Source organism: Zingiber officinale, chromosome 1A, assembly GCF_018446385.1.
Source record: "Zingiber officinale cultivar Zhangliang chromosome 1A, Zo_v1.1, whole genome shotgun sequence".
In the NCBI taxonomy this organism is placed as follows: domain Eukaryota; kingdom Viridiplantae; phylum Streptophyta; class Magnoliopsida; order Zingiberales; family Zingiberaceae; genus Zingiber; species Zingiber officinale.
In genome coordinates this window covers 10,905,132-10,926,116 of record NC_055987.1, presented here as the reverse complement: position 1 = coordinate 10,926,116, position 20,985 = coordinate 10,905,132, and the positions used below count along the sequence as shown (strand labels likewise).

Here is a 20,985-nt window from a genome sequence, read left to right as displayed (position 1 = left end):
GCAGAATAGAAGGTCGACCGACACCCTTCCACCCAATTCCCTTCCACAAAGGGAAGCGTCGCCTGCGCCGATTCCCTTCCACCGGGCTTTGTTCCAACCCCCTCAGAGATAGCCCAAGTGCATCAGGAGCGGGGATCATTTTTTGATGAGGCGCCTGTTCGGGACACGCGGAAAGGAAAAGCGCCCCAAATCACTGTGTCCCTCGAACGGATCAATAGACAGTTCTCAGAGGAGATCTTATAAGACCTTTGCCTCGACACTACACCCGATTGACAATCGGGGCGTACAACGGGACGACCGACCCAGATGATCATCTGGATCGGTTCGACAATGAGGCTACGTTGCACCAGTACACACACGGAGTAAAGTGCAGAGTCTTTCTCATGACTCTCTCTGGATCGGCGCAGCGGTGGTTCATAAGGCTGCCAGACAGCTCGATACGAAGTTTCAAAGACTTCCGAGCCGCCTTCCAGCACCACTTCGCCAGCAGCCGCCGCTATCAAAAGACAAGCGCCAACCTCTTCGCCCTGAAACAACGACCTAAGGAAGCACTCCGAGCGTACATCCAGTGCTTCAACCAGGTGGCCATGGATATCCCCTTGGTCTCGTCCGAGACCATGATGAATGCCTTCACCTAGGGGCTCGCCGAAGGGGACTTCTTTTCGTCGCTCATACGGAAGCTGCCCCGGGACTTCGACCACATGTTGAAAAAGGCCAACGAATACATCAATATGGAGGAGGCCCAAGCAGCCAGAAGGAAGGAGGTGTCGACCGAGCATTTGACGTCGACCGACTAGCAGCTATATGACACCCAAAGGACCTAGGGCTGAAGGAGTATGACTACATCAAGAAACCAGGAACCATGCCGTACAACACGTGGCATCTGGTCGGCCTAAGGCGCCCAAGGATAAGGTATGAACACCCATATTTTGCTCGTTTCACCAGTCTACAATGCACAACATACGAGATTATCGTGAACTGACGCCAATCATCAGCCGACTGACCCCAAGGGATATCATCGTCGCTCCCCATCTCCTGATTGGCGGGATCATCACCGCTCAACCGAGTGTCGAGAAGAGAGAAGAGAGAAGGGAGCCCGAGCACCATCATCAGCGGAGGGAGAAAACCGAGCCCTCCAGGATCCTGGTCGAGCGAAACAGGCCATCTGCTCGGGAAGAGGAAAATAGAAATAATGCCTCTCGGGGAGAGATAGGTATCATTGCTGGAGGGCCGACCGGCAGAGACTCCAACCGGGCTAGAAAATCATACGCTAGATGGTTGGAGATTCACGCCGTCAGGTGCAGCAAGGAGAAGGCCAAAGGGCCTCAAATCAATTTCGGCCCCAACAATCTGGAAAGGGTTGAAATCCCCCATGATGATGCCTTGATCATCCGAGTGGTGATCGCCAACTACACCATTCATCGGACCTTCATCGACATGGGGAGTTCTGTAAATATAATTTTCAAGAAGGCGTTTGATCAGCTACAAATTGACCGCAGTGAATTGCTGCCCATGGCGACCCCACTCTATGGGTTCACGAAAAATGAAGTATTGCCGATTGGCCAGGCAAGATTAGTCATCTCGTTGGGAGAAGAGCCTTTGAGGAGGGCCCGGACCGCCAACTTCATAGTTGTAGACGCACCATCGACTTACAATATTATCTTGTGCCGACTGGCCCTCAATGAGTTCCAGGCGATAGTATCCATGTACTACCAGAAGATAAAATTCCCAGTGGACGATCAGGTGGGCGAAGTCAAGGGCAACCAACTAGCTGTTCGATGATGCTACGTGGAGATGGTCAAGTCCGAGGCCAAGGTATCACGGAAGGCTCCACAACTAAAGGTAAACGCTATTATCAAAAAACCTCCCACCTTGGTATATGAGGAAAAGGAGGAGGTGCAGATCCACCCGAGCCGGTCAGAAGCCACGACTTTGTGGCTGCTGACCTAGAGGAGAAGCAGAAGGCGAAGCTAATCGCCTGCATCAGTAAAAACCACGATGTGTTTGCATGGTTGACGCACGAGATGCCCGACATCTCCCTAAGTGTCGCTGAGCATGAGTTACATGTCCGACCGGACGCCTGTCCGGTAAAGCAGCGTAAGAGGGATTTCAACGCCGAGCAGAACTTGATCATCCGGGCGGAGATAGAAAAGCTGTTGCAAGCCGGACACGTGCGGGAAGTTCAGTTCCTGAGCTAGCTCGCCAACGTCGTCCTCGTCTCTAGGCCGGGCAACAAATGGTGAGTCTACATCGATTTCCGTGATCTGAATAAGACGTGCCCAAAGGACTTCTACCCGCTACCTTGGATCGACCAGATGGTGGACTCCACTGCGGGATGCGAGTTGATCTGCATGCTGGATGCCTACTAAAGTTATCATCAAGTGCCACTCACCCGCGAAGATCAAGAAAAGTCAATTTTATTACGACCGATGGAACGTATTGTTATAACGTCATGTTGTTCGGACTCAAGAATGCCAGAACCACTTACCAAAGACTGCTGAACAAAGTATTCCGGTGGTAGATTGGTCGTAACATGGAGGTATATGTGGACGACATATTGATAAAATCCCTCCGAACTGCTGACCTATGTGTAGATATTGAAGAGACTTGTCGGGCGCTGAGGACCTATGGGATAAAGCTAAATCCGAGCAAGTGTCTGTTTGGCACGAAGAGCGGGCGCTTCCTAGGCTACATCGTTACCGAGGGGGGCATCGAGGCAAATCTAAGCAAAATAAAAGCACTGCAAGACATGCCATCACCCCGAAATTTAAAGGAAGTTTAGCGTCTCACTGGTCGGATCACAGCGCTGTCCAGATTCATCTCCAAGTCATTTGATCGAAGCTTACCATTCTTCAATATACTACGCCAGGTGACAAATTTCAATGGGGCGCGGAGTGTGATCGGCGTTCGAGGAACTCAAAGAATATCTCAACTCCCTGCCTGTCCTAGCTAAGTCATGTGTCGGCGAACCACTTCGGGTTTACTTGTCATCTACAGAGCACGCGGTCAGTAGGAGCGCCACATCTTCAACATCCGTCACCTCGACTCTCGGACAGGATCAATGTCATTTTGAGCATACTCTTCATATCAAGAAAAATTATGAAGGTGATATTATGCTTGTGAGTATCTATGTAGATGATCTTACTTTTACTGAAAATAATCTAAAGATATTGACAGATATTAAGAACTTTATGATGAGTGAGTTTGAAATGATAGACTTGAGCAAGTTGCATCATTTTCTAGGCATTAATGTCCTATAATCAGGAGAAGGAATTTTCATCTCACAAGGATACTATGCAACTCAAATTCTTAAAAGGTTTAAGATGGAAAATACAAATCCAATATCAACTCCGTGCATCATGGGTTTGAAGCTAAGTAAGAATGGTGAAGGAAAGATGGTGAATTCAATGATGTTTCATAGTCTGGTTGGGAACTTGATGTATCTTACTACCACTAGACATGATATCATGTACACAATATGTTTGATTAGTATATTTATGGAAAAACCTTATTTGAACCATTGGGAAGCTGCAAAATGAGTTCTTTAATATATTAAAGAAACAATCGATTATGAAATTTTCTACAAAACACATGTGCCCATCAAACTTGTTGGTTATACATATAGTGATCTTGGAGGAAGTATTGATGATTCTCGAAGTACCTTTGGCTATATTTTCAACCTTAGAAGTGGGGCAATCTCTTGGTGTTCAAAGAAGCAACCAATTGTGGTACTTTCAACTACCAAAGCAGAATATATAGCAATTTCTTCGGTTGGATGTCATACTTTATAGTTAAGAGGAGTTCTTGAAAATTTAAAATGCAAGCTAAAAGATACAACAATCTTATATTGTGATAATAGTTCTGTAATTTCTATTACTGCATGGAAGACCAAAGCACATTCCCTTGCAATTTCATTTCTTAAGAGAACTTGTTGATGTAGGTGAAATTAATCTTGAATATTATCCTAATATTAAATAACTTACTGATATTTTTACAAAGTCACTTAGGGAATCTATATTTTCAAAGAATATTATAACTCTAGGAGTCAGAAGTAAATTTAGTTTACAGGAGATATTGATGGATTAATTAAACCAAAATTATCTTCCCAAGAAAAGTGTCTTCATCTTCCTTACATGTTGAAGATTAAGTGACAATAAAATTTAACAATGCTCTTCATTTCCTATAATAAATTTGGTTTTCAAAGAGTCATAAAATTAATGTTTATTAATGATGTCTTTAATATCTTCTTTCATGTTGGTATATTTTATAAGTCATTCAAAAGTTTATAAAAGAGAAGAATATGTATTATTTTTTGGGAGATATAGTAAAAAGCAAAAAACTAGACTTCCTCTTAATCTCTTCCTCCTCTAAATATACTCTATTCAATTCCTTGGGTAATCTATCTTCACAAGGAACAGAATTTCTTTAGTCGTTTCTTCAATTTGGACTGAACTTTAAAATTTTGCCTTATACTGAATGAAAATTAATTGAATGAAGGATATAGGTTTCGTCTGTGTTTTATTGAATGAAAAAGACTGGAAAATTGAATTTTTTTTGCATGAACAATTTGATTTGGTTCAAGTGATCACTGCATGCATGTTTTTTTATTTGTTTTAAATGGCAGAAACTCAAGTGCTTTGTTTCCTTGTAATTATTATAGCCGAGGGAATGAGAGGTGTATTTTTTTTCCAATTTATATAAATACAGTTGATATTTAGGATACTTCAAAAAAATATCGTAGGGGATACTCAAGAAAACTTTACAAAATATTGTATAATAAAATATTTATATAAATAGATAATAATTATTAGTAAGAATCAAGGACATATAGTCAAGATGGCCGAGTTGGTCTAAGGCGCCAGTTTCAGGGAGAAATGATATGCTCAGCGAATGCAAAGCACGAAACGCTCAGCGAATGAGTCAGCACTGCTTACATGGAGAAAAAAAAACAATAAACAAGAAGAGCAATGATATGCTCAAGGAAAAAACTCAAGGAAAAGCTCAAGGATAGACACATAAAGTCATGACCCACCATTTCACTTTTTGTGGGCCCCATCACTTTATGTGTCTATCCTTGAGCTTTTCCTTGAGTTTTTTTCCTTGAGCATATCATTTTTCAAACAAGAAACGGAGTCAAACAGCCAGCACTAAATCGCACGGACTCAAACAGCAAGCCCTAAATCTAATCGCTGCCTCCCTCCTCCACTGTCGCCGCTCCCATCGCTGCCTCCCTCCTCCTCCACTGTCGCCGCTCCCGTGTCTTCTCCTTTCTCCTCCACCTGCAACGCGACGCGGCTCGGCTTCGCCCCACGGCCGCGGGAATCGCTGCCTTTCCCTTCTCCTCCACTGTCGCTTCTCCTTTCTCCTCCACCTGCGACGCGACGCGGCTCGGCTTCGCCCCACGCCCGCGGGAATCGCTGCCTCTCCCTTCTCCTCCACTACAGCTCCTCCACGCCCTAACGCCACACTAACTTGGTCGATGTGGAGAGGATCTCGTTCGGAGGGAAGGTAAGGGTTATTTTCTTCCTTATAGTTCCTTCGGAGGGAAGCTAAGGTACGCTGCGTTATTCATTTGCTATATTGCTGTCGGAGTTACTAATTTTTCGCAGTTCTTTTAAGGCTACTATAGTTCTTCCCTGACCTTTAACAATGTTGCTCGACAATTTATCCAATGAATTGAGTTTGCCTTTGTCTTGCTGGAAGACTATCTCGGTCATTTGCATGAGTCAATTCAAGTTTTTGTGATGATGATATTCCTAGAAAAATTGAGAGATATCTAATGTCTATATTTCGGATATCCAATGTCTGTATTTCGATCATTGTCTTAGTTCAAATTATAGACTTTTTCATTCAGAATGTTGGAGTAAGCCTATCTTACCTGAATATTGTCGAGCATGGACTGACCAAGATTTCGCAAACTGTCTATTATTTTTTTATCTCTGGCTTCGGGTCTCTTAGTTGCCCCACATTATGTACTAGTTTCATCACAAGTCAACATGTCAAAGCTATCCTTTTCGATATGCTTAGGATTGGAAGAGTGCTGGCATTTCTTCTTATATTGTTGTATTTTTTTCCTATTACATGTTTTGGTCATGATTGATGAGTTGTTCTTCTATAGGATTATTTCTTTCTTTTATACTAGGCACTTGTATCAAAGGAAACTGTGGTCCTATTTCTTTGCATGTGAACACAACACTGGAGTTTGGTTTAGAAACTCAGAGATGCATGTGAATTATTTGTGAGAAATGATTAGAGTATGTATCTTGTTAACTAAGGATAACTATTGATATGAAAAAAATTGTAGGACAAAGGAACAAATATCCATGGAAGCCAGCTCTTCATCAGCAACATCTTTGACTCGAAGATGCATGAATGATGAACAAGGTGAAACTCCCAATATATCATGTTATTGTGGGTTAAGAGCTACCCTCTGGACGTCATGGAAGGAAACTAATCCAGGAAGGCGCTTTTTTTCATGTCCAAGATTTAAAGTTTTATTTATATATAATTGTTTCAAAATCAAATTTATTTATATATTGAGATCTCTTATATGTTATTTAACTATTGGGTTTTCATTGAGTTTATTCGATATGCAGGATAGGGGATGCGGCTTCTTCTTATGGCATGACCCAGAATTGTCAGAGAGAACTAAGGCAATTATTAATCATTTGAAGATGGATAACAAAAAATTACAAATGGAGATTAGTGAATTGAAGAAAAATAATAGTTTCAAGGGTGCAATTGATTGCAATGATCTCCTGGAGGATGTGAACAACTCTGTTACTATAAAGTTGAGTGATGAAATATGTTCACTGAATAGGAAGTTTAGAGTTGCTATCGTTGTAGTTGTCTTTACTTGGATTGTGATGATTTTGAGATGGTTGATGTAATTTATTATAAGCAAATAACTTTAGATGTAATGAAGGATGTTTCTAAGCTTTTAATGTACCTTATCAGTGTTTTTATAATTTAATGTACCTTCTTAGTTATGTTACAATGGTTTCTTTATAAGCTGCAAAAGAAAAGTGTTGCACATTAAGCATACCCTTGATTCTGCAGTGTTATGGGTTTGTGCGTTTGGTGGTTATTGACATAGTGTCTATATCGGGAAATTCTTTCGATAGATGAGTTGTATATGTTGATGAAATATAGTTGCTGTCCTTAGTGTCTCTCTCTTGAAGTGTTTTGCATGATATCTTTTATTGGAAAAGATTTCTCATTCTTGACAATTTGTCCTTGATATCAAGATATGATTTCTTTAAATGTCTGATGCATAGGGTGTGCAACGTGGTGGAGCATTGCACATCAATGCCTCCGCTTTGCAATTCAAGTCTTCATTGCTTGTACAAATCGTTTGGGTGCTCAGGGAATGCAATCCGGTGAAGCTCATACTTTGGCTACTCCTTTTGCAAACCAAGTCTTCATTGTGCCAGGGAATGCAATGTGGTGAAGTTCACACTTCGACTCCTCCCTTTGCAAAAGTCTTCATGTTCAAATTATCTGATCTGCAATGAGAGGTTCACAATTCAGTATCTCCCATTACAACTGGGATTTCATTGTCGTTCCTTAATCAAGGTTTATGATATCTTCAAAATGTGATAATATTTTAACGTTGACAAATATTAAAAAAAAACCTAATTGTCATAGAAGATCAACAAGAAAATTTTATTAAATGAATGGAATGCCCCCTTTTGTGTAAAAGTATGCTGGCTACTCTTGATGTTAAGAGGGTGTACCTCCTTCAATTTGTTAACAATATTATTAAAAAACAAATCGATCTACCATTCTGCAAAATAGAGAAAGCTAAGAAATAAGAATTCTTTTTCTTCTTCAATAGAGATAATAGATGTAGTGCTTACCAATAACCTTGACGTACTGAAAAGTAAAATAAAATAAAAATCCATTATGGATTTAACAGTATCACCCTTGATGATAGGCCAACATTTTAGAATGTCATAAAAATAAGAAGAATTAGAATCACCTAAGGAAATAACCTGTTCACCAGATTTATGCTTCATTTCAAACTCTAAATACACAAAATTTAAAAGTTCAAGTGCATTACAATCTTCTATTACATTCCAGTAGCAGCATTTTAACTATCATGTCTTCATGGAATACTTCATCTCCATGCATTACAATCTTCTATTACATTCCAGTAGCAGCATAATCTGGATAATCATTAATCAAAATTCATCTTTGCACTTTTGCCTTCCTGGAACAAATAGAGAATCATGAGCATCTACCATCAAGCCAAGGAGTGTGAAAAATTCTTTTTAAAATTTGTATCTTTCTAGATAAGAGAAGATACCTTCAACAAATCAGCATGCATTTGTAACAAATCAATAGGCTTCTCAAAAGACCTTGTTCTCTCCATTGTCTGCACATATATCCACACACTTGAATATTTTCTTTCCAAACCAAATGTTACATAGAAAACACAGAATTTTGATACAAAGAATGAGGCTACATGATAGTTACCGATAATAGAAGGGCTACATGATGGTAATATGTCAAACATTAGAAAGTTTACAATGAAAGAAGCAATAATGATACCTGAACAACATCATTAGGAACCAACAGTTCTTTATCCAATCTAAACAATCTCTGACTCTCTATAAGAATAGAATCATCACTTAGATTTAACAAAAAAAACTGGAAATACAATAAATGAAGAATCTACAATCAAACCTGCAGATTTATCAATTTCTTCAATGTTTGATAAGTCATCTTGCTTTCTATCAATTATAGAACCCTGTAGACAAATGTACTTATACAAATTATCAATATAACATAACATCAAAGTAACAAATTACACCCAAATATACAAACCAAACCTTTTTTCGAGACTTTGCCTTTGCCCTTTTCTCAATTTGTTCAATTTTGGATTGTTTTCTTTTCGTGGGTGGACGTCCACGAGACCTTACTTTCAGTGGGCTGTGAAACTTTTTGCTCTCATTTCTTGATTCCTCATGTATTATGTTGCTATCCTGAACACCATCCAATGAATCACCAATATTGGTATCCATAAACTTTTTTTTTGCTTCTTTTAATATCCCTATTAAAACAAAACATCTCTCATCATTTTTTGACCCAAGTTGTCCCACTTCCTGTAACAATGGTTGAAGATTATTATATCTTCATCTTTCCTCTGCATGCTGAGAAGAATCATCATAAATATTAGTGATTCCTTGATATCCACGTTTAATGTCTTTGCGCCATCGTTCCAAAATATAATTTTCTGGAACTGTAGTGACTTTTCTTTTTACCAAAACAGAAAGCAAATGTCTACACACAATTCCACGAAACTCAAAGAGACGACACAAACACTTTATCTCACATTGTAACTCACTATATTGTACCCAAAAGGAAATCTCTTTTGGAGTTGTTCCATCTTTTCCATATACAGTTTCCATCACCTCAAAAAACAATGTTGATCCTTCTTCCTTCATAAATGAAGTATTACAAAACATCAAACCTCGTAGTTCATTTTGAAACAACTTAAATATCTTGTTAGTGTAAACACTTTGAAACTGCTTTTCAATTGGATTGCCACTGATAACTGGAATTATTGAATTAAAAGATGCAAAATCAGAATTATCTTCCTTTTCAATCTTGCTTTTCAAAGCATTGTCATATTGTTCAACAAACTGCTTCAAAGTTGTTTTTGAATGAACATAATCATCAAAAAAAGCATTCATACTTTCACTTCTTTGACTTGTCGACATCCCTGCCCAAAATTTATCTTTCACATACACAGGCATCCACTTATGACGAATTTCATATAAAGAATTCAACCAATCATTTTTCTCCAAGTTAAATTCTTTGATAAATTTTTTCCAGTTGCTATCACATTCTGTAGATGTCAAAGAATTATAAACAATATTCTTCAAGTTTCTCTTTATCAACTTATAATCGGCATGACTACTAAACTTAGCTGGAAGTTTTTTCATAATATGCCAAAGACATAACCGATGATGAGAGTCCGGAAATACCTCAAGAATTGCAATTTCCATGGCTTTGCATTGATCCGTAATAATAGCTCGTGGAGCTCTTCCTCTCATGCATGCCAACCATGATTTAAATAACCAAATGAAAATTTCTGAATCTTCTTTAGATATCAAACCACAACCAAGTAATATAGATTCACCATGATGATTTACTCCAACAAACGGAGCAAATGGCATATCATAACTATTAGTAAGATATGTGGTATCAAATGTAACGACATCAGAAAAAGAATCACATGCAGCCCTACATCTTGCATCAGCTCAAAATATATTTCTTATGCGAGAATCTTCATCTACATCAATTACATAAAAGAAATTTGAATTTCTACATTGCATACGACAAAAGTAATTATTCAAGGCTTCTGCATCACCATTCCCAAGCCTTAATCTCCGAGCTTCAGCCACATAATTTCTACACTTTCTCTCATCAAACGATAAATTTTCATAACCACCAGCTTCAACAACAAATGATTGAAAACTTTTACTCAAAGTTATTCCCGCTTGATCATTCAACTCTAATTTCCTCTTAGTTTGGGAATCTAACACTTTATTGCATCTAAAATGTCTTGACTTCCTTGGACTTAATGCATGATTATGTTCTAGTTGAATACTAGTAATGACACATAATTCATCATTCTGAACTGTAATATTAATCTTTGCTTTGCAATCTGTTTTGCTACAAGCTCTAGGATAAAAGGAATTTTTCACTCTAGGAACGGTCTTACCATTTTAGAGCATCCGAATGAAAAATACTTTATTTGACCATCATCTCCTTTTTTGGAACCCAATTTTGAAATACCAAAACCAAGACCTTGGGCATATGATTTGTAAAAAGCACGGACTTCTTCTTCAGATGAAAAATACATCCCAACTTGTGGAGCATCAACTGTATTTGAGCTTGACGAATCACCCAACACTTGCACATCACCCTCAATTAATAGTTCTTGCTCCATAACAATTTTATAACCTAAATTCAAACAAAATAGTTATTAGCAAACATAAATAAATAATAGCACAAAGAAATGTTTAAGAACACCATTAAGAAAACTGAAATGAGAACTATGAGTCGGAATTGTGAAGAAACAACAAAGTATCAATCAAGGTTCCGCTTTAAGCAGGATAATAAATCATGAAATTTAACTAAAATACAAGAGAAGATACAATGAATGAATCCACTTCCAATACATTGAAAACTCTTTGCATAGAAAGAAATCTTAAAGGTAATAGATTCTGCTATGTCTATTCATCCATGTTGGTTCATCAAAAATAGACAAGAAAGTTCATGAATTGTTCAATCATCACCATTGTCGAGCAACATTGTTAAAGGTCAGGAAGAGCTATAGTAGCTTTAAAAGAACTACGGAAAATTAGTAACTTCGACAGTGACAACAATATAAGGGAAGCATATTTGCTTACACAACCTACCTTACGCAGCCGAGCCGCGTCGCGTCGCAGGTGGAGGAGAAAGGAGAAGCGACAGTGGAGGAGAAGGGAGAGGCAGCGATTCCCGCGGCCGTGGGGCGAAGCCGAGCCGCGTCGCGTTGCAGGTGGAGGAGAAAGGAGAAGACACGGGAGCGGCGACAGTGGAGGAGGAGGGAGGCAGCGATGGGAGCGGCGACAGTGGAGGAGGAGGGAGGCAGCGATTAGATTTAGGGCTTGCTGTTTGAGTCCGTGCGATTTAGTGCTGGCTGTTTGACTCCGTTTTTTGTTTATTGTTTTTTTTTCTCCATGTAAGCAGTGCTGACTCATTCGCTGAGCGTTTCGTGCTTTGCATTCGCTGAGCATATCATTTCTCAGTTTCAGGTACTGGTCCGAAAGGGCATGGGTTCAAATCCCATTCTTGATAATAAGTTTTTGTTATACAATTTTATATTTTTTAAATATATATGTTCTACAAAAAAGTGAAATAATTATATAGAAATTAAATCATCGCGAAGACTTGAATTAGCCATTTACCATAGCAGATGAAACATTAAACATAATGTAAATATATTTACTGGATTTTTAAAGGGCATGGGAAGGCTAGATCATTTTCTTGTCCATCTTTCTTTACGTTTGTTTGTTTGTTTTATTCTCATTAAAATTCAAATCATTAGTTTACAATGTAATTATTTCAAAAAAAAAACAATTTTTCAATAATTTTTAAAATTAAAGATATCTTTTTTATATTTTCTTCCGTCTTTATTGACAAAAGTGAAATCATTACCACGGTAATTTATTTAAAAAAAAATAAATTATGAATGACCAACAAAAAAGAATTAAAATAACCAACAAGATATTATTCCGTACCAATTAAAAATCGATCCTACATTTCTTTGACAATATTATTACGTGAGACTTCTTCAGCTTTTATTATTCAGTTTCCAAGTCCACGCCAGGCACATGTGAAACACGGTCAACAATTGCGCGTGGACGTAGAGTTTGGGTGTCTCCCAAGTCTTCCTCACTCATTTCGGAGAACAGATTCTTTAGATCATATTTTACAATTTAGAAGATGGATCATTCCATTCAGTAGTCCATTTGAATGATCTCATCTCTTAGATAGATAAAATCTATTTAAATGAATCAATCATTATTTATGATCTATCTTCTAATCTATAATACGGATCAAAGGATTCCGTCCGTTGACTCTAAGTAGCAGTCGCCTTTGTCCTCATCACCATTGATAGATTTCTTTAGTGCCTCCTTACGTGGACTTTAACCATCAATGTTGAGGGGGTGTTTGGTTTAGGGGAATAGAAGTGAAGAATGAGAATGAGAATCATTGATTGTCATTGTTAATGTTTGGATTATAGGAATAGGAATAGGAATAAGGGAATGAATCCTTGAAATTGGGTAATAACTCATTCCCATGTATCCCCCTTCAATGAGCCATTACCCTATTTTCATCAATCAAAATATTCTCTTATTCTAAAAATACCCTTGACCTAAAACTAAAATTTTCTCCCTTAATATCAAATATCAAAATTTATTTATTTATTTTTTCTTCGTATCACTTCTCTCTCCTTGTTCTCTCTTATCATATTTTCTCTCTCATCATTTTATCACACACATTCTCTCTCCTATCACACTCTCTTTCTTCTTTTTTCTCATTACACTTTCTCTCTCATCATACTTTCTCTCTCCTCAATGTCTTCCATCACACTCTCTTCTTTCTTTTTTTCATCATACTTTCTCTCTCATCATATTTTCTCTCTCCTCAATCTCTTTCATCACACTCTCTTCTTTCTTTTTTTCATCATACTTTCTCTCTCAGCATACTTTCTCTCTCCTCAATCTCTCCCATCACACTCTCTTTTCTCTTTTTTTTCTCATCACATTTTCTCTCTCCTCAATCTCTCTTATCACACTCCCTCCTTTTTTCCTCAACACACTTTCTCTCTCATCATCTCTCCCATCACATTCACTGTTCTCTTTTTTCTCATTACACTTTCTCTCTTATCATACTTTCTCTCTCCTCAATCTCTCTCATCACACACTCTCTCTCCCCTCATTTTTTCTCATTACATTTTCTATCTCTTCATCCTCTCCCATCATAATTTCTCTCACATCATATTTTATCTCTCATTATGCTCTCTTCTATCACACTCTCTTTTCTCATTTTCTCTCATCACACTCTCTCTCTTCATTCTTTCTCATCACATTTTCTCTCTCATCATACTTCCTCTTTCATTATTCTCTTTCATCATATTTTTCTCTCACATTCATCTTTCTCTCACATCTAATTTTTTTCTCTTATTTTCTTTTAAGGGTAAAAAAGAAAATATTAATTTATTCCGATAGAAAGTATGCAACTAATCAAACATTACTTTTAAGAGTGATATCCATGCTCATACCCATTCCCATTCCACAATACAATGATTCCCATTCCGATTCTCATTATCATGCTTATACCAAACGCTCCCTGAGTCTTATTGTGAGCAACTCAGATCTTCTAGTCGCGGACCAAAGAAAAAGCCATTTTTATATATTGATGGAGAGTCAGGATCCCGATCTATAAAATAGATGGGACCATAACTCCTGATCTATATTCTCACTGCTTCTCACAAAATAGGACAGCTTGTTGGTCCACTTTTTTTAATAAGGGAGGATCATTTTATATATATATATATATATATATATATATATATATATATATATATATATATATATATACGATAATTTCAAAATTTTAGAGAATATTTTTTTTTAAAAAAAATCTCCAAAATTATTCATTTGTTGTGTGCTACTTGATACCTTTTCGTGGGACTGTACGATGACCTTCAAAATTAATTAATTTAAAAAATTAAATATCTAAATTATGAAAAGAAAAATTAATATCTGTCGTGCCCACGTTTTTCTCGCCATCGCGTCCGCCGCTCTGTTTCTTGCTTCCCTTTCCTCTGCCAACGAGGGAAACGCCCTCCTCACCGGCGACGTCCTGTCCACTGGCGGCCAGCTCTCCTACGGCCGCAGCGCCTTCGTCATGCAAGACGACTGCAACCTCGTCCTCTACAACTCCTTCGGCGGCTTCCAGTCGGACCCACGGCGCAAGCGGGAACTGCACACTGTCGCTCAGCAATTACGGCGGCTGACCGTCACCAGCGCCAGAGCTACGGTGTGGAGCCCCCCTGGTTCTAAGAAGGGCAAGTTCGCGGCCGTACTCCGGCCTGACGGGGAGGTGGCCGTCTACGGCCAAGCTCTGTGGGCGACGCCAGATTTGAACTCCGGCACCGCGAGCGCGGAGGTGGCCCTGTCGGAGGTCGCGGCGAGGAACTTGTTGTTCTCTGGCCAGAGCATAAGCGTGGGGGGTGGAGCTGGCCAGCATGGACTACACGTTCAGGATGGCGGCGAACTGCAACCTGGTACTGAACAAGGCAGGGACGGACGTGGTTTGGCATAGCGCGACAGCAGGGAGAGGTGCCCATTGCTTCGCCAGGCTCGACCATTGATATGGTGTATAATGATAGGGTCTGATAAGATACAATTAAAAATTAAGAAGTGATATTTAAAATAATCAAAAGTCAAAAGGATACGACAGTCAGAAGTCAAGGGGAGATGACAGTCAGAAGTCAAGATGACGTGATAGTCAACATTCAGGAGGACATGACAGTTAGCAGTTAGGGAAAGAAAAGATAGGACCGCCTGATGTCATCAGCCGCATGATATACGGGTGGATGATTACATATCAGGATCCCAGACCTGAATCAGGATGTGCAACCGGGGTGATGCCTGACCTGCTCTGACTGGTCGGGTTTTCACAGCGCGGTCATATCCAGGCCTGGTTCTCTCAGTAGGTCAACTCCTGATTAGGTCTTGAACGATTTCACCACAGCTCTTCTTGCTCTTCAAGACTTAGGCCAGGTGTTATACCTGACAGATCACCCCGCGCGATCTGCCCTTAGTCATACCCGTGTGGGACAGAAGGCGCTACGCGACAACACGGTCAGGGAATCGTAATCGCCTGTCAGAGAATAACTGATGTATGTCAGGAAATATTCCAATGGTCTACGGTCATCTGCGAATGGAACCTTCTTCCAGTCCACGAGAGGGTGTCACACGTCCTCCATCACTAGACAGGTCTTGACACCCGACATTCCCTGAGATCGGTCAGGCTCCAGAGATATGCATTGTCATATAAAAAGGGAGGCCCTCTTCCTTGAGCAGGTACGCTCTCTCGCACATTAGCACTTGTCTTCTACTTTTTTTTCTCCTTCGTACACTGTTCTTCCGAGGAAAAAGTACCTGACTTGAGCGTCGGAGGGCCTGCGCCGGGGACTTTTTCCCTGGTATATGGTTTTTAACGTTCTGTGTGCTTGTCTAAGTGTGCGCAGAGCTCTACGTACCTCAGTGACCGTCGTTCTTCAGCGCTGCATGAGGGTCCATTCTCTTGGGAACATGCGATAAGGGTGTCCTAGTCGTCTCTCCGTCAACCCCAGCAACAGCTCATCCGACCTTCGTCTAACTCAGATTCCGGACAAGATCAATTTGGCGCTGTCTGTGGGAATCTCTTTCACCTATTATGGAACGTGAAAATGGAGGATACCGGAAGAATCAATGTCACAATGATAACAGGAGAATATGAACTGTTCAAGGAAGTCAAGAGACGAGTGGCTTCCAAAAAACAAACCATTGCTTCACGGTCGTACAAGATGCCTGAGATTTTCAAGGACCCGACTCGCATCTCGAATAGGGGATCTAAGAGAAAGCAGCCCCAGGATTTCCCTCCAGCCTTCTATCGGGAGCCTAGCCGGACTATTACCACAAGGGTCTGGACTGTTACAATAAGAAAGAGCAACCACAAACTTCTATCATCGAGAGCTCCTCGCCCAGAGATTCAAAGAAAGGAAAAGTCATAGTCCTCAGGGAGGAGCCCCGGGGGGCGCTTGAAAAGTAAGTGCCCTTCTCTCTAAGGGTACTCGAGGAGAAGCTACTGAACGGCTACAAGCCCTCAACTATTAGAGAGTATGATGGTAGCAAGGACTCGGAAGATCATCTTCGGAAGTTTCGGAATGCTACGTTGCTGCACCAATACAATGACACCATCAAGTGCTGAGTGTTCCTAAACACTCTATCTGGCTCGACATAAAAATGGTTCGATGGTCTGCCGAATGGGTCCATCACCTGCTTCCATGATTTTAAGGCCATTTTCCTACGCCATTTTTCTAGTAGCAGGAAGTACCAGAAGATAGACCATTATCTCTTTGCCCTCAAGCAAGGGTCTACTAAGCCCTTGAGAAGTTATATCAAATGCTTCAACCAAATAGCCCAAGACGTCCTGTCCTCTACCTCTAAAATACTGATGAGCGCCTTCTCCCATAATCTGATAGAAGGGGAGTTCTTCTGAGCCCTCATCCGAGAGCCTATGAAGAACTTTGATGAGATGCTAGGGAAGGCCGCTAGCTACATCAACATAGAAGAAGCCCAAGTGGCTCGGCGGAAAGCGGACAAGGCACCTACTCCTGCCAATAAACCAGAGAAGAGGCCTCCCCAATCGCAAGCTCAGCCTCTTCCACGCGCCAGGGATTCCCACTCAGGAAGGACTCCCAGATGGCTCAAAGGGTGGAAGTTGTCCAAGCCCCAAGATTCGGTTAGTAGGGGTCTCGCTACTGCACTTATCACAGGTCCCATACTCATGCCACCGGGATTGCGTCTAGTTCACTCGTGATTCCTGGCGCGCAGCTGAACTGGGTCTGCCTCCACTTGAGATTGCACCCAAACTTCAGAGGTTGCTAGTCGGCCAGCAGGCCGCGGTAGGTCAGTCAAGTAAATCCCCATCTGACAACGTAGGGCAAGGAGGCCAGCATCTAGGCCGTGGCAAGGAGCCAAGAGAATCCCTGGAGGAGGAAAATAGGGGAAATGTGGTCATTCGGGAGATCGACATGATCTCTGGAGGGCCCACAGATGGAGATTTCGCCAGGGCTCGGAAATCTCATGAGCGTCGCCTGGATATACACGCTGTAGGATGTAGCCGGGAGTAAGTTGTCGGACCCACAATCAGTTTTGGGTAGTAAGACCTGGAGGGGTTGGAGCTCCCTCATGATGATGCCCTAATAATCAAAGCTGTCATAGCTAACAGTCGCGTGGCTAGGGTTTTCGTTGATACCGGAAGTTCTGTCAACCTGCTGTTTAGGAATGCATTCGAGGGCATACAAATTGATGCCAGTGAGCTCCAGCCTGTGGTCACTTCATTATATGACTTCACCGGCAATAAAGTAAGACTCATAGGCCAAATCAAGCTAGTCATATCTTTGGGTAGCGAACCCCTAGTGAGGACGCGGAGATGCACTTTCATAGTTGTGGATTTGCCGTCCTTGTACAACGTTATCCTGGGGAGACCGACACTACATGAGTTCTGGGTGGCAATATCCACCTTCCATCAGAAGATTAAATTCCCTGTAGGAGACCAGGTTGGGGAAGTCAAAGGTGAGCAATTGGTCTCTCACAGGTGTTACATTGACATGGTGAAGATGGAGGCCCGCAAGGCTCAAAGAACTCAGGATGGCAGGATCCACGTCATCTAAGAGGAACCTCTACCTATAATAGAGGAACCCATACCTTGGGAGGAGGTCCAGCTCTATCCGGAGCGTCCGGACAGTCTCACCCGCATGTCTAGCGACCTGTCGATCGAGATCAAAACAGATCTGGTCAAATGCTTGACGCGCAATAGGGACGTCTTCGCTTGGCCCCTCGAAGAGCTACCCGGAGTCAAGCTTGAAGTAGCTGAGCACAAGCTATATCTTCTGCCCGATTCTCGGCTGGTCAAGCAGAAGGAGTAGAACTTCTCGGTCGAGCAAAATAAGATCATTCGAGTTGAGGTAGATCAGATCTTGAAGGTAGGGCACATTAGAGAAGTACAATTCTTGCCCTAGGTCTCTAATGTGGTCTTGGTGTCAAAATCCAATAACAAGTAGAGAGTTTGTATCGACTTCCAAAACTTCAACCGTGCTAGGCCTAAGGATTGTTACCCGCTACCCAAGATTGATTAGATGGTGGACTCAACCTCGGGTTGCAAAAGGATCTGCATGCTCGACGCTTACCGGGATACCACCAAATCCCTCTAGCACTGGAAGATCAAGAGAAGGTCAACTTCATCACGGCAGATGGTACTTTTTGTTACACCATCATACCTTTCAGATTGTGAAATAAAGGAGCTACCTACCAGAGAATGATGGATAAGGTTTTTTGAGAGCAGATAGGATTGAACATGGAGGTCTATGTGGATGACATCCTCATCAAATCCACCTTAACCATAAATTTGATTTTTGACAAAGGGGAGACTTGTGGCACCCTACGACAATATGGGCTCAAGTTAAATCTATTGAACTGCTTGTTTGGAGCTCGAGGAGGGGGGGGGGATTCTTGGGATACCTCTTTATTGAGTGGGGAATTAAGACTAACCTGGAGAAGGTTCAGGCACTTCGAGACATGAAAGCGGTTAAAAATCTGAAAGAAACCCAGAAGTTGATGGGCAGAATAACTGTGCTATTCAGGTTTATATCTTGGTCTGTAGATCGAGCATTGCCTTTCTTCAAAGTATTTAGGAGAGCGACCAAGTTTCAATAGGATGAGGAATGCAACCAAGCCTTCGAAGATATGAAGAAGCACCTAGAGACCTTGCCTTCACTGTTTAAACCTATTGCGGGGGAGCTGCTTTGGGTCTATCTGTCAGCTACCCCTGAAGTCGTGGGGGCGGTGTTGGTGAAAGAACAAGATGATGTATAACGACCAATGTACTTCTTCAGCCACTTATTGAAAGGGGCTGAGTCCCTATACACAACCCTGGAAAAATTAGTTTATGGATTGGTACTCATGGCTCGCCACTTAAGACCTTACTTTCTAGCACACCTCATTATAGTCCTGATCAATAGTACCATGGGGAAGGCTCTCACTAACGTGGAGATAGCTGGTCATCTCATCAAATGAGCAACTGAACTGGGAGAATATGACATATAGTATCAGCCCCGAATGCCTATTAAAACGCAGGCCCTGACAGATTTTCTGATGGAGGTCTATCGAACTGATTCTAAAGAAACTTGGAAGGTCTATGTAGACGGGTCGTCTACCTAACAGGGAAGCGGAGTAGGGGTACTTCTAATATCCCTTCAAGAAGATATCCTACAACTGGCCGTTAGGCTAAATTTCAGAGCTACTAATAATGAGGTGGAGTATGAGACGTTATTGGCAGGGTTGCAAGTAGCTCAGCAAGTTGGAGCCGCCCGAGTGATCATTTATTCAGATTCTCAACTGGTAGCTCAGCAAGTAGCGGACAACTTTGAGATTAACAGTAACAAGATGCAGTTATATAAGGAAGCATATGAGAAAATGAAGGAGGGTTTCAAGGAAATCATAGTGACTAAGATTCCCCGCGCAGATAACCAAAGGGCTGATGACCTAGCTAAATTGACCAGCTCTTTGACTATTTGGGTGTTGGATAGATCAATAGCACAAAGCTTTCTAATAGCTCAGATAGACCTATAGAACAATATAGAAGAGCTGATCGACTGGAGAGCCCCAATGATCATTTATCTTCAGCAGGGCATCCTGCCTACCGATCCTAAAGAAGCTAGATTGATCAGGAGAAGAGCTCACGTCTATACTCTGATCGGGGATCATCTGTACAAGCGGACATTTTCCAGACCACTGCTCAAATGCTTAGGTGCGGATGAAGCGGAGTATGCCTTGTAAGAAGTACATCAGGGGTGCTGTGGTAACCATGCTAGAGGTAGGATGTTGATTCGAAAAGTATTACTGGACGGGTGTTTTTGGCCCACTTTGCAAAAAGAAGCCCAACGATTGGTGAACACCTGCTTATCTTTCCAAAAGCATCAGAACTTGACCTATCGGCCGACCGATATACTGAAAACCTCAATAGTCTCATGACCCTTTGATCAATGAGGTATGGACATTGTAGGATCGTTCCCAATGGCACCAGGTCAGAAACGATTCTTGCTTGTAGTAGTAGACTACTTTTCCAAATGGGTGGAAGTAGAAGTCCTGACTAAGATTACTGAGGGCATCGTTATTAAATTTCTATGGAAGAACATCCTATTCCGATTTGGAATACCACACACGCTATTATTAGATAATGGAAGACAGTTCTAAGGATGCAAGATCCAGGAATGGTGTCAGGGATTCAGAATAATCCAAGCCTTCACGTCCGTGGTTTATCCTCAGAGTATTGGGCAGACGGAGGTCACCAACTGAGAGATAGTTCGGGGTTTGAAGATTAAGTTGGATCATGTAGGCGGTGATTGGATGGAAGAGCTACCTAGTATCCTCTGGACATACCGCACAACTCCACGAGAGAGCACCAGACTCACCCCATTTCACCTGGTCTACGGTAGTGAGGCAGTTGTTCCCATAGAAGTTGGGGTGCCATCCGTCATAAGGTTGCTATATGATGTGAAAAATGCCGAGCGACGACTTTCAGAATGGGACTTTATCAGCGAAACCTGAGAATGAGCAGTTGCCCGGTTAACTGCATATCGATAGCGGA

The 20,985-nt window shown here is 41.2% G+C and overlaps 1 protein-coding gene across 1 annotated transcript; it reads left to right on the top strand.

Moving 5' to 3' along the window:
• Positions 1-14,307: 14,307 nt before the first annotated feature.
• On the top strand, positions 14,308-14,889 carry LOC121996479 (mannose-specific lectin 2-like). The gene has a single exon (XM_042550470.1). The coding sequence runs from the start codon at positions 14,308-14,310 to the stop codon at positions 14,887-14,889; it is 582 nt and encodes a 193-aa protein (XP_042406404.1).
• The last annotated feature ends 6,096 nt before the right edge of the window (positions 14,890-20,985 follow it).

Excerpts from the sequence above, each read along its gene's own strand:
- LOC121996479 (XM_042550470.1), top strand. The coding sequence starts at position 14,308 with ATGAAAAGAAAAATTAATATCTGTCGTGCCCACGTTTTTCTCGCCATC.